The sequence below is a fragment of the Musca vetustissima genome, unplaced genomic scaffold (genome assembly GCF_032173495.1).
Source record: "Musca vetustissima isolate MV318-11 ecotype Yass unplaced genomic scaffold, APGP_CSIRO_Mvet_v1 utg22549, whole genome shotgun sequence".
Taxonomy (NCBI): domain Eukaryota; kingdom Metazoa; phylum Arthropoda; class Insecta; order Diptera; family Muscidae; genus Musca; species Musca vetustissima.
This window is the reverse complement of record NW_026876924.1, coordinates 156,585-168,821: the sequence shown is the minus strand read 5'-3', so window position 1 is coordinate 168,821 and position 12,237 is coordinate 156,585. Positions and strand designations below refer to the sequence as shown.

The following is a 12,237-nucleotide window of genomic DNA, read 5'->3' as shown; positions in this document are numbered from 1 at the left end:
CTGAATAGTGTTTTCTATAGGAAAACTTCTATTCAGCCTGGCTGAATAGTGTTTTCTATAGGAAAACTTCTATTCAGCCTGGCTGAATAGTGTTTTCTATAGGAAAACTTCTATTCAGCCTGGCTGAATAGTTTTTTCTATAGGAAAACAAATAAGGTTTTGTGGCGGATAAAAAATGTATTTACTTGGCTGAATACAATTTTATTCAAAAAAAAATGCTCATCTATTGTACAAGCCCCTCTTATATTTGTAAACAACTGCCCATTACAGATGAGGTTTTTATTCTATTTTGTGGCAATGACATTCAAATATTTTAGATGTTTCTCTTGTGGTGCAATGTGGATTGTCTTTGACATAACAAAACCAACAATAACAAGTGCTGAAAAGAAAGTTAAACTTGTCTAACGTTGTAGCAACGTAGACACAAAGAAAATACATGTTTCCGGCTTCTCTGTATTCAAATTCAGGAAGGTTGCGACCCTTGAAAAATATTCATTAAATAATCCAATCCTTGTGTTGGTCCTTAAAAAATATTTTTAAAAAATGCACGCCCTTTAAAAAATGCACGCCTTGTGTTGGTCCTTAAAAAAAATATTCTTTAAAAAATCCACTCCTAGTATTGGTCCTTAAAAAATATTCTTTAAAATATCAACGCCTTGTATTGGTCTTTAAAAAATCGACGCCTTGAAGTGATCTCCTAAAAAATCCATGAACAAACCTCGTTTTATAATTTCGAATCGGAATCCAATCACTAGTTCTTCCAAAAAAAGTTCCGCATATTGTGTTTCCTGTCTAGTCACCATTGATTTCTCTTCCTCAAGTAAACGATAATTATGAATATAGAATAAATCAGAAACATTTTGAGAATGTGAATGACGGCAAGCCGGTACGCCGGCCGGCTGACTGGCTGTATGGCCTTCTTCCGAACTGATAACAAAATAAATATTGATATAAAAACACTATACAAATAAAAAGAACATGATTTGGTTTTTGTTGTTGTTATTTTATTTTGACGCAAAGGCCAGCAACAACAACATCATTGAAGACACAAAATATTGAAAAGCGAAGATAAAGAAAACGAAGAAAAGAAAAAAAAAACAACAACAGATAAAGAAATTATATTTATTAGAAGTGATATTATTGTTTTTATTGAAGTACCTACTCTCCGTGTTGTTGTTGGTATTTTTCACAATATAGTTTTTTTTAGTGTGAATTAAAAGTGTTTTTTCAATTTAATTATTACTCACAATTATTAATCATTTTATTATTTCTTTTTTCATTTTAGCTTGACAAGTCATTGGAAGGTTAACAAGAGATTGAGAGAAAGCGCTGCATTTCGCTACAATTTTAAATTCTTTAAGAATTTAGAATAGTTTGTTGGATATTACTATTGTTATTATTGTTGCTGAGAGAGCTGTCTAACATTTCGCAAAATGTCCAGTGAAGAAGATAAACCACCGGCTCCACCAGTACGTCTCACCAGCAATCGTGGTGGTGATCGTGTGGGAGGTTCCATAACAGGGAGTGGTGGTGATGGACCACCAGTCGATATGCGCCCCCTGCCAAAAGGTATTTTCCCCATTTTTATTTCCATTTAATCTCAATAATGCCAATATATATATTTTTCGCCTCTCACACAGAACCCGATGATCCAGATCGCAAGAAAAAAACTCTGAAAAATAAAATCAAAGGCTCTAAGCCATCACATCAGGATTCAAAACCGAATATATCGTATCCCACAAATTTCGAACATACTGTACATGTGGGTTTCGATGCGGTTACAGGAGAATTTACGGTAAGTTTAGAACATTTAGTTACTCTGCACAGTAGTTTCTGTAGAGAGCCATATATTTTTTTCTTGATTTTCAAAAAAAAAAAAAAAAGTGAATGCAAGACCCTCATTTCATTTGAGAAAAAAAAAACAAACAAACAAATTTGATAATCGTTATCACATTTTTTGTATTATGTTATGGTTCATATTTTTCTATACATGCATACATATCTAATTATGTAAACAAAAAAATTATAAATATGTTTGTCTTGTTTGTTGTTTCTTCCCCTCCGTCTCTTTCGATGCCATAATTTTTCATAACGACCCAGTGTATATATAATTTTATTTGCCTTAATTAATGAACTAGTGAAATCAATATTGAATTGAAATTATGATAGCCTCCACCATTGTGGTTGAAGGAATTTTGAATTTGTCATCATTCCGTAATATATATTCAAAGGATGGGGGTCTATATTATTATTATTACTTGATCAGAAAAAGTTCTGTCGATTTGTGTCTGTCTGTTGATATGACGATAGGGCTCGCAATACATTGCTACTACTCTTAGGAGGTTTGGTATTGAAAATGGAATACACTGGTCCACATTTATGTTGGGGATTTATCAGATTTACCTCGACTCGTCGGTCCACTACTTCGAGTACCTCCCTTACAAAGCGTCAAAATCTTAATAATGTTTTAATCCAATATCAAGCAAATGGAATGTCCATTTGAAGCAATTTTTGCGTATCATAATATTTTTACATTGACTATATCAAGTTCGAAGATTGGATCCATCGGTCCACTTTTCGGTCCACCTAGGAAATGTCAAAATTTTTATGTTTTTTTATTCAATACCAAGCGTATGCAATGTCCGATATGATCTAAACTTTGCAATGTTAATATGTTAACCAATTCTTAATCAAGTCCGAAGATGGGACCACTCATCGGTCCACTCATTCTGGTACCTCCCCACCAAAGTGTCAACATTTTGAATTTTTTTAATTCGAGATTAAATGATTATGATCAGCAAACTTTGCTGATCATAATATTTTTCTTTTAGCAAGATTATGTTCGAAGATAAGACCTATCGGAGGGTTAACATTTTGAAAGTCTGATTTAATCCAAACTTTACACATCGTAATACTTTTACCAAATCTAGATCGTGTACGGTAATCAGAGTCATCTATCCACTCCTTCTGGTTCCTCACTCACTCTTTCTAGTACCACACCCACAAAGTGCCAAAATTTCGAAAAAATATATTAATTCAATGTCAAACGAATGGAAAAACTGATTTGATCTACATCGTAATATTTTTACCAATCTTAGATCAAGTTCGAAGATGGGACTCTTCGGTCCACAACTTCGAGTACCTCCCATACAAACGAATGGAAAATCAGATTTGATCTAAACTTTACACATCGTAATATTTTTACCAATCTTAGATCAAGTTCGAAGATGGGACTCTTCGGTCAATGCCTTAATAATATTTTAATCCAATATCAAACAAATGGAATGTCTGATTTGATACAATTTTTGCATATCATAATATTTTTACCATGGTCATATCAAGTCCGAAAATAGGTCCCATCGGTTCCCTCCTTCTGGTACCTCCCCCACGAAGGGTCAATATTTGGATTTTTTTTGTTTTTGCAAAATAGTCATGCTTAATCCCAGTTTGTTGTTTTTATAAAAAACAACTATTTATAAGTGGGGAATGTATGGCATTGTCCGCCGAGGGGTATGGCAGGGAAGATTATAGTTTCGGATCTCACCACTGATCCTCATCAGTTCCCTTAGTTTTTTGTTGGGATATTCTCTCCAGAAGCTATTAATAGCTTCTTTACAAAAAACCTTTCAAAACCAAATGTCTTTTGTGATAATTCGAAGTTCTTACGTTACCAGCGATACGACCCCAATGAGAAGTTCGTTTCGTTGGCGCCTGACTTCGTGGTCATCATAATTTTTTTTACATCATAATTTTTTTACCTAGGGTCATAAAGGCCGAAGATTGCAACCATCGGCCTACACCTTCTGGTACCTCGCCCACAAAGTGTCAAAAATTTTAAAAATTCATCCGATTTAATACAAAATACGTACATCGAAATATTTTTTTTTCCAAACCGAAATCATGTCTCAAGATGGGACCCATGGGTCCACTTCTTCGGATACCTCCCCCACAAATGTTCAAACATATATTTATATAGAACAAATTCTTCTGGTGCCCATCCTCTGGATGGTCAACTACGCACCGATAGGATTTTTGTCAATTCAAGTAAGTGGCCCATCGGAGTCATGAGAAGACACCCTGTTGTAATCCTCAGAGCGGCATATAAAGACTTATTTTAGCTCGTCTTTGAAAGACTCTCTTCAGCTCGTCTTTGAAAGACTCTCTTCAGCTTGTCTATGAAAGATTTCCTTTTAGATCGTCTTTGAAACCCCCCTTTGCTCGTCTTTTAAAGACTCCCTGCCTTCAGCTCGTCTTTGAAAGACTCCCTGATCAAATCTCCCCCATAAAATTTCATTTTGATTATAAAAATTATTTTCTCGAAATAATTTTAACTCTAAATTACATTGAGAAAATGCTTTGATTTATGAGCTGCTATTTCAACAAAGCCACCAATTTCTGTGAATTCTGCACATTTTTGATGCTGTTTTATTTATGCTTTGCTGAAATATGAAGGACATTGTTGCTATGTGTGGAAATACAATACCACCAGCATTACATATTATTTTTGCAGGCTTGTTTATTATTTCCTCACTTGCTTAGCTCACAAAAAAGGAACAAAAGAAAACTAACAACAAAAACTTTTTAGCACACATTTTTCACATACACAAGGAAAAAAGTTAATTTCTTTTATTTGTTATTTTTTATAAAAAAAAAATCTCCATTCTTTTGCAACTTTTTGAATGCAAAAAAAAAAAAAACTAAAACTGAGAACAGAAACAGAAATCATAAACATTATATTCAACAAGAACAAAACTTTTGTTTTACTCCTACCCGCCTTTTTCGTGCTATATCTTCTCTTTCGATTTTCAAGAACCCCAAACCAACCAACAAACCTCACTATAAAATGGTTACTTCTTTGTTGTTGTTACTTGTATATTATTTGTGTGTGTATTTTTCTTTCGTTCTGTTCTTTTTTCTTTCTTTTTCAAACAATTTTTTCCTTCTCTACTACTTGTTTTTTTTTGTATCCTTCGAACAAAATCGAAACCAAAAACCAAACTTTTAATCTCAGCTGCCAATGAAAGTAAGTATTTTGGTTGGTACTTATAACACCCCACAACTACTTCTATCTCCTAAAAAAAAACACCGGTTAATTTGTTATTGTTTTCGTTCATATAGAGTCATTCATACATCAATCAATCATTATTACATGTTTCACTTTTGATATAGGATAGTTTCCAATTTCATAAGTTCGAATGAAAAGCTACCGCTTTTCTATAGAAAAAAAAAAATAATATTAATCGTCAATTTTTTCCAAAATGGTGTATTTTAGAATTTGTTTTAAAATTATTATGTGTTTAGTTTCATACACCACACTTTATACTCTAAAAAAAAAAACACCCACACACATACCCATTCAACACTGATCATTAGTGGCTTAGTTGGCTTTTTCTAAGTGTTCATGCTTTTCCAAGATGGATCTACATATAAACTATAACCTATATATTTAAATTATTATACACTTACATAGATGTTTTATATACTCAAATATGTCAATAGAGGTTTTAATCTTATAATAATATACAATTAGTTGAATTCAGCTTAGCTGAAAAGGGGTTTCCATAGGAAATCATAAATTTTGCTTGGCTGAATGGAGTTTTCCATAGGAAATCACCAATTCAGCCTGGCTAAATAGTGTTTTATATATGAAAACTTCAATTCAGCCTGGCTGAATAGTGTTTTCAATTGGAAAACCTCAATTCAGCCCAGCTAAATAGTGTTTTCCATAGGAAATCATCAATTCAAACTGGCTGAATAGTGTTTTCAATTGGAATATTTCAATTCAGCCTGGTTGAATAGTGTTTTCCATAGGAAATCATCAATTCAGCCTGGCTGAATTTTTTTTTTCATAGAAAATCATCAATTCAGCAGAGCTGAATAGTGTTTTCCATAGGAAATCATCAATTCAGCCGAGCTGAATAGTGTTTTACATAGCAAATCATCAATTCAGCCGAGCTGAATAGTGTTTTCCATAGGAAATCATCAATTCAGCAGAGCTGAATAGTGTTTTCCATAGGAAATTATCAATTCAGCCTAGCTGAATAGTGTTTTTTATATTAGAACTTTAATTAGGCTTAGCATTTAAAGTTTTCCATTGAAAATCATCAATTCAGCCAGGCTGAATAGTGTTTTCCATATGAAAACATCAATTCAACCTAACTGAATAATGTTTTCCATAGTGTTCATCAATTCAGCCGAGATTGGCTGAATAGAGTTTTCCCATAGAAAATCATCTATTCAGACTGGCTGAATGGTGTCTTTTATAGGAAAACTTCAATTCAGCTTTGCTGAATAGAGTTTTCCATCAATTCAGCCTGTCCTAAAACCTCTTAAACTAATTATATTTGTAAAATAAACCTTAAATCTTTAAAAACACCTAGGATCTCCTTGTTTTAACTCGCCTATTAAGACGAGTCAACTTCCTAACTTCAGCTGGACTATAAAGACTCCCAGCTTCAGTTCTATTCTTCTCTACTCCCTAGCCTGCTTGTCTGTGAAAGACAACCGTCAACTCGTCCATAAGACATCATCCGTAAAGAGTATTTTCCCTGCTTTCACTTAGTCTATGAGAAAATCCCTGCCTTGAGAACGTCTAGGTAGACACCCTGGTCTTCCGCTGATATTTAAAAGAATCGCTTCGGCTATTTGCTTCATGACCTCCAACTCGTACGTAATGTCTCCGTGACTTTGAGGTTTTTTTACAGATTCAACTTCAACTCCTTTTTGAAAGACCCCCTGGACTTTAGATATTCTATTGAAAGTCCCTGACCATCAACTTTCCTGCGAAAGACCCCTCATTGGCTTTCATTTTGTCAAGAAATACTCCCGGTTTTCAGTAGTCTATAAAACCGCCCTGATCTCCAATGGGTTTATGGAAGGCTCCCTAGCCTTCAATTCGTCAATGGTGGTCTATAAACCCTCCCTGGTATTTAACTGCTTTTCTATGAAGCCGACTAGTCTATCAGATTGGCTTGGTCTTCAATTTATCTATAGCGACACCCTGAACTTCATTTCTTGTATAAATGCTAACTTAACCTTGAAGTCTATGAAAGCTCTCATAAGCTCGCCTAGGAAGATTACTTTCAGATCATCTATAAGGTCTCCTCCCAACTGCTCTATAAAGCTGTGTGACCTTTAGATTGCCTGTAAAGACTTCATCAACTCTGTGAAAGACACGTTTGATTTCGTCTTCCTTCTGTTCATCTAGAAAGTCCCATCAACTTCATCTTGTCTATAAAATATCCCATTAACCCTTCCTTCCTTCCTTTTTCCTTCAGCTCGTATTTACGGCGATTTTCAAATCCGAATTTAAACACTGTCTCATGTAATGTCTGCGATGTTTCCTCCCACTTCCCACATACCATTTTTGGCAATAGAAAGTAGTAATAAGCAATACGATTAATTGGCTGGCCGCCGGTCACAAAATTTACTGTCTATATTCGGACACATTTTGTGGCGACATGTTGTGAATTTTCAAAAGCCTCATCGTTGTAGATACCAAAAACTGAAATTACTCTCTTCACGATCATTGCGCTTAGCAGCTGAGCTATATATTCTCATATAGAATTATTATTTCTTTTTTGTTTATTTACATTTAAAGGATTGAGTTGAGTTGTAATAAAAGAAAACTCTCCCCACCTCCCCCTCTATAGCAGTAGTAGTACTCTCCCCACACTCCATGTCTTGCCAATATTCACCACTGACGTTTCTTTCTTCTTTTTCGCAATTCATTTAATTTTAGGGTATGCCGGAAGCATGGGCACGTTTGCTTATGAATTCGAATATCAGCAAACAAGAACAAAAGAAAAATCCTCAAGCTGTATTAGATGTGCTCAAGTGGTTCGATAATACCACCAAACAGAGGCCAAGTTCCAAGTACATGACAAATGCCATAACCACACATTCGGGTGAGTGCCACAAAAATATTAATTTTTAATAAAAACACATAATAATTCAATTTAATTTAATTACCAGGATCCTCATTAAGTCGAGTTAGCAGCAGCAGTCCCAGCAGTACACCCACAGACAGTGAGCTGCATGGCTCAAACAGTGGTGGCAATTTAATTGGTGTCAACATTAGCAGTTTGAATATTGGCGGTTCAAATTCCAGTGGCGGTTATGTTGGCAATCATCATACACCTTCCCATCAACATCATCAACAGCAACATCATTATCAACAACAGCCACAACCACCACATCATCTCCATCAATCGCCACAAAATGCCTCATCGCATCATCAACAGACCGCCGGTTGTGCTGCTGGTCAACATGCTACAATTAGTCAATCACATTCATATAATTTTGGTGGCAATACAGCCTCATCGTCATCGCAACATTCATCGGCGAATGAAGATGATATTTTGGGTACACCACAACCGCCACCACCTCCTATTGCCTCACGGCCCGAACGTACGAAATCCATATATACACGACCCATAGAAGATGTTGTACCGCAACAGCCTGCTGTTATAACGCCCATATTACCACCGCCAACCGCGGCACCTGCGACCACACCAACAACACCACAACATAACAATGTGGCCCAGCCACAATTTAAAACGCCAACAACAGTGGCAGCCGCCTCAACATTGGACAAGAATAAAAATAATGCGAGTAAGTTTTGTCGGCGATTAAAATGTTGTAGTTTTTTTTTGTTTAAAAAATGTATTTATTTTTTTTACACTAGACCTTTAATTTTTTATTTATTTGTTGGTTATTCTTAAAAGACATGTTAGCAAATGCATATTGAAAATTGGAAAATTATACTCGATTCTTCTGAAATTCTGAAAACTTTTTATTGTATAAAAATAATGTTCGATTATACCTTTTGCAATCTGTTGAACAATTACTGTAATTTGTATACTTATTTTTACACATTCTATATAGTTAATATAATATTAATATAATAATATAATTTCCACAGAAAACCTTACAAAAGATCTATGCCTGCTATAGGCCTTGAAAAATTATTCATTAAAAATCCACGCCTTGTATAGGCCTTGAAAAATTATTCATTAAAAATCCACGCCTTGTATAGGCCTTGAAAAATTATTCATTAAAAATCCACGCCTTGTATAGGCCTTGAAAAATTATTCATTAAAAATCCTCGCCCTGTATAGGCCTTGAAAAATTATTCTTTAAAAATCCTCGCCTTGTATAGGCCTTGAAAAATATTCTTAAAAAAAAAACAAGCCTTGTATAGGCCTAGAAAATTTATTCATTAAAAATCCACGGCTTGAAAATTTATTCATTGAAAATCCACGGCTTGAAAATTTATTCATTAAAAATCCACGGCTTGTAAGGTCTTGGAAATTTATTCATTAAAAATCCAGGCTTGTATAGCCTCTGGAAAAAAAATCTTTAGAAATCCAAGCTTTGTTCAGCCTCTGGAAAAAACATTCTTTAGAAATCCAAGCTTTGTTCAGTCTCTGGAAAAAAATATTTTTTTAATCTGTTTTTGCAAAATAGTCAGGCTTTTTTTAATCTTTTAAAAATTCACGCTCTAGATGGCCTAGGAAAAAATATTATTTTAAAAATCCACGCTCTGGATGGCCTAGGAAAAATATTCTTTTAAAAATCCACGCCTTGTATAGACCTGTGGAAAAAATATTAGTTAAAAATCCACACCTCGCTCTATTCGAACCTATCCTTCAATCTTAATATGCATTTTTTTCCAAAGACATGTCTTTATGTATCTCTATCTCTCACACTCAATCAATTCGCACAAAGTTGACTTTCTTTCCATCACCCCTCTACCACAATAATAATAAAATATTATCAAATGATCATATTTCTCCTCATTTTAACATAACCTCAAAAAGAAAAGTAATTTGTTTTCTCAACTTCTATTTATTACTAATTTTCTTGTGTGTGTGCGTTTGTGTGAATTAAAAATAAAAACTCATTAACTACTAACTCTAATCCTGCAACTGCTAAAAAATACGGCACAAGCAGCTGGATATGACGCTACCGCGACTACTAATCTTCTACTAACGACTGCTCCTACTTCTACGCCCAATGAGGCGGTTGTAGATGCTCTTAATGCTACACCTAGTACTAGTAATCAATTGCAATTTATTGATTGCAATGCTACAACGACAACAACTACAACAAGAAACACAACTAATCATGATTCTTCTGCTTCCTCCTTTTCATCGTTCCCCTCGTATCATGATGATATGATGATGTCGACATTGCCACCCATCTATTGTCCCTCGTCATCATCGTCGTTGATTGATTCGATTGCAATGCCGACACCGCCTTTACCCACGCCTACAACCACCTCTGCAACAACCCAATTGCCTCCTCAATCAATGGATGTTGCTGACGATGGTGCAAACATTGTTGCCGCCGCGACATCAACAATTACCACCATAACACCGGCCACACCGGATGCACCCGGTCATCCACGTGATACCCTTATTGCTCCTGCTCCCACACCAACGGTTACCATTACAGATTTGTATGCCGCCAACGATACAAATACAAATAATCTGACAGCAGCAACGGCAGGGGCAGCACCAGGTGCTGCCACCGTTGCTGGCCCACAAGCGACGACGGCGGGTACTACCACCACAACAGGTGGTACAACAACCACACAACAACGATCTGGAGCTGCGAAAAAGAAGAAAATGTCCGACGAAGAAATTCTCGAGAAGCTACGCACCATTGTCTCCGTTGGCGATCCCAATCGTAAATACACGAAAATGGAGAAAATCGGCCAGGGAGCCTCGGGCACCGTCTACACCGCCATTGAATCTTCCACTGGCATGGAAGTGGCCATCAAACAAATGAATCTATCCCAACAGCCGAAAAAAGAACTGATCATCAATGAAATTCTCGTTATGCGAGAAAATAAACATCCGAATGTTGTCAATTATTTGGACAGCTATTTGGTGTCGGAAGAACTGTGGGTGGTTATGGAATACCTGCCAGGTGGTTCGTTAACCGATGTTGTAACGGAAACCTGTATGGATGAGGGACAAATTGCGGCAGTGTGTCGTGAAGTGTTGCAGGCACTAGAATTTTTGCACTCCAATCAGGTTATACATCGTGACATCAAGAGTGATAATATCCTGCTTGGGTTGGACGGTTCGGTGAAGCTGACCGATTTCGGTTTTTGTGCACAAATCTCACCGGAACAATCGAAGCGGACAACAATGGTGGGTACACCATATTGGATGGCACCCGAAGTTGTGACACGAAAACAATATGGGCCGAAGGTGAGTTGGGGAAGAACTAATAATTTTAAATAAAATATTCTATCAGGTTAAATATGCACGAAGTTGAATATTTGAAGGAAGGTGAAGGTGCATATTTTATTCATGAAGGTGAATTTTTTATTCACCATGGTGAATTTCATAAAAAAGTTGGTAAATATCATATTCACGAAGGTGAATATGATATTCACGAAGTTGAATATCATATTCACGAAGTTGAATATCATATTCACGAAAGTGAATATCATATTTACGAAGGTGAATATCATATTCACGAAGGTGAATATCATATTCACATATTCACGATGGTGAATATGATTTTTCGTTGGTGAATATCATATTCACGATGGTGAATATCATTTTTCGATAGTGAATATCATATTCACAATGGTGTATACCATATTCGCCAAAGTGGTGACTATCAAATGCACTTTTATTCATGGTAGTGATTTAAAAATTTTCTAATATTTTAAAATTTAATTTAAAAAAAATAAAAAAAATTCCCCTAGGTCGATTTATGGTCACTCGGCATCATGGCCATTGAAATGGTAGAGGGCGAACCACCCTATCTGAATGAGAATCCATTAAAAGCCTTGTACCTCATTGCTACAAATGGCAAGCCTGAAATTAAGGAAAAGGAAAAACTATCGGCAGTATTTCAAGATTTTCTCGATCAATGTCTCGAGGTGGAGGTTGATCGTCGGGCTAGTGCAATGGAACTGCTGAAGGTGAGTTGCTGCAACCCTGTCCATATTATTTTTATGATTTGGTTAATAACTATTCGTCTATCATTACAGCATCCATTCTTAAAATTGGCTCGTCCATTGGCCAGTTTGACACCATTGATTATGGCCGCCAAGGAGGCCACCAAGGGTAACTGATTAAAGCAGCAACACTGATTTCTGTTGAAACTTTTTTCTTAAACAAAAACAAAAAATTATTATTCTATATATAAAAATTGTTTTATTTCAGTATAAAAAAATGTCATTCACCATTATTATATTTTATATTATTATAA

The 12,237-nt window shown here is 35.5% G+C and overlaps 1 protein-coding gene across 1 annotated transcript; it reads left to right on the top strand.

The window, feature by feature from the left end:
* Positions 1 to 1,433: 1,433 nt before the first annotated feature.
* LOC133321449 (serine/threonine-protein kinase Pak) lies at positions 1,434 to 12,187 on the top strand. The gene is made up of 7 exons (XM_061530536.1): positions 1,434 to 1,569; positions 1,641 to 1,795; positions 7,742 to 7,907; positions 7,975 to 8,613; positions 10,459 to 11,222; positions 11,729 to 11,947; positions 12,017 to 12,187. Exons 1-7 carry the CDS (start codon positions 1,434 to 1,436, stop codon positions 12,098 to 12,100), a joined length of 2,163 nt encoding a protein of 720 aa, XP_061386520.1. The 3' UTR covers positions 12,101 to 12,187.
* The last annotated feature ends 50 nt before the right edge of the window (positions 12,188 to 12,237 follow it).

Coding starts and splice junctions, on each gene's coding strand:
- LOC133321449 (XM_061530536.1), top strand. CDS start 1,434: ATGTCCAGTGAAGAAGATAAACCACCGGCTCCACCAGTACGTCTCACC. Junction 7,908..7,974: donor TGCCATAACCACACATTCGG/GTGAGTGCCACA, acceptor TTTAATTACCAG/GATCCTCATTAAGTCGAGTT. Junction 8,614..10,458: donor CAAGAATAAAAATAATGCGA/GTAAGTTTTGTC, acceptor TTACCATTACAG/ATTTGTATGCCGCCAACGAT.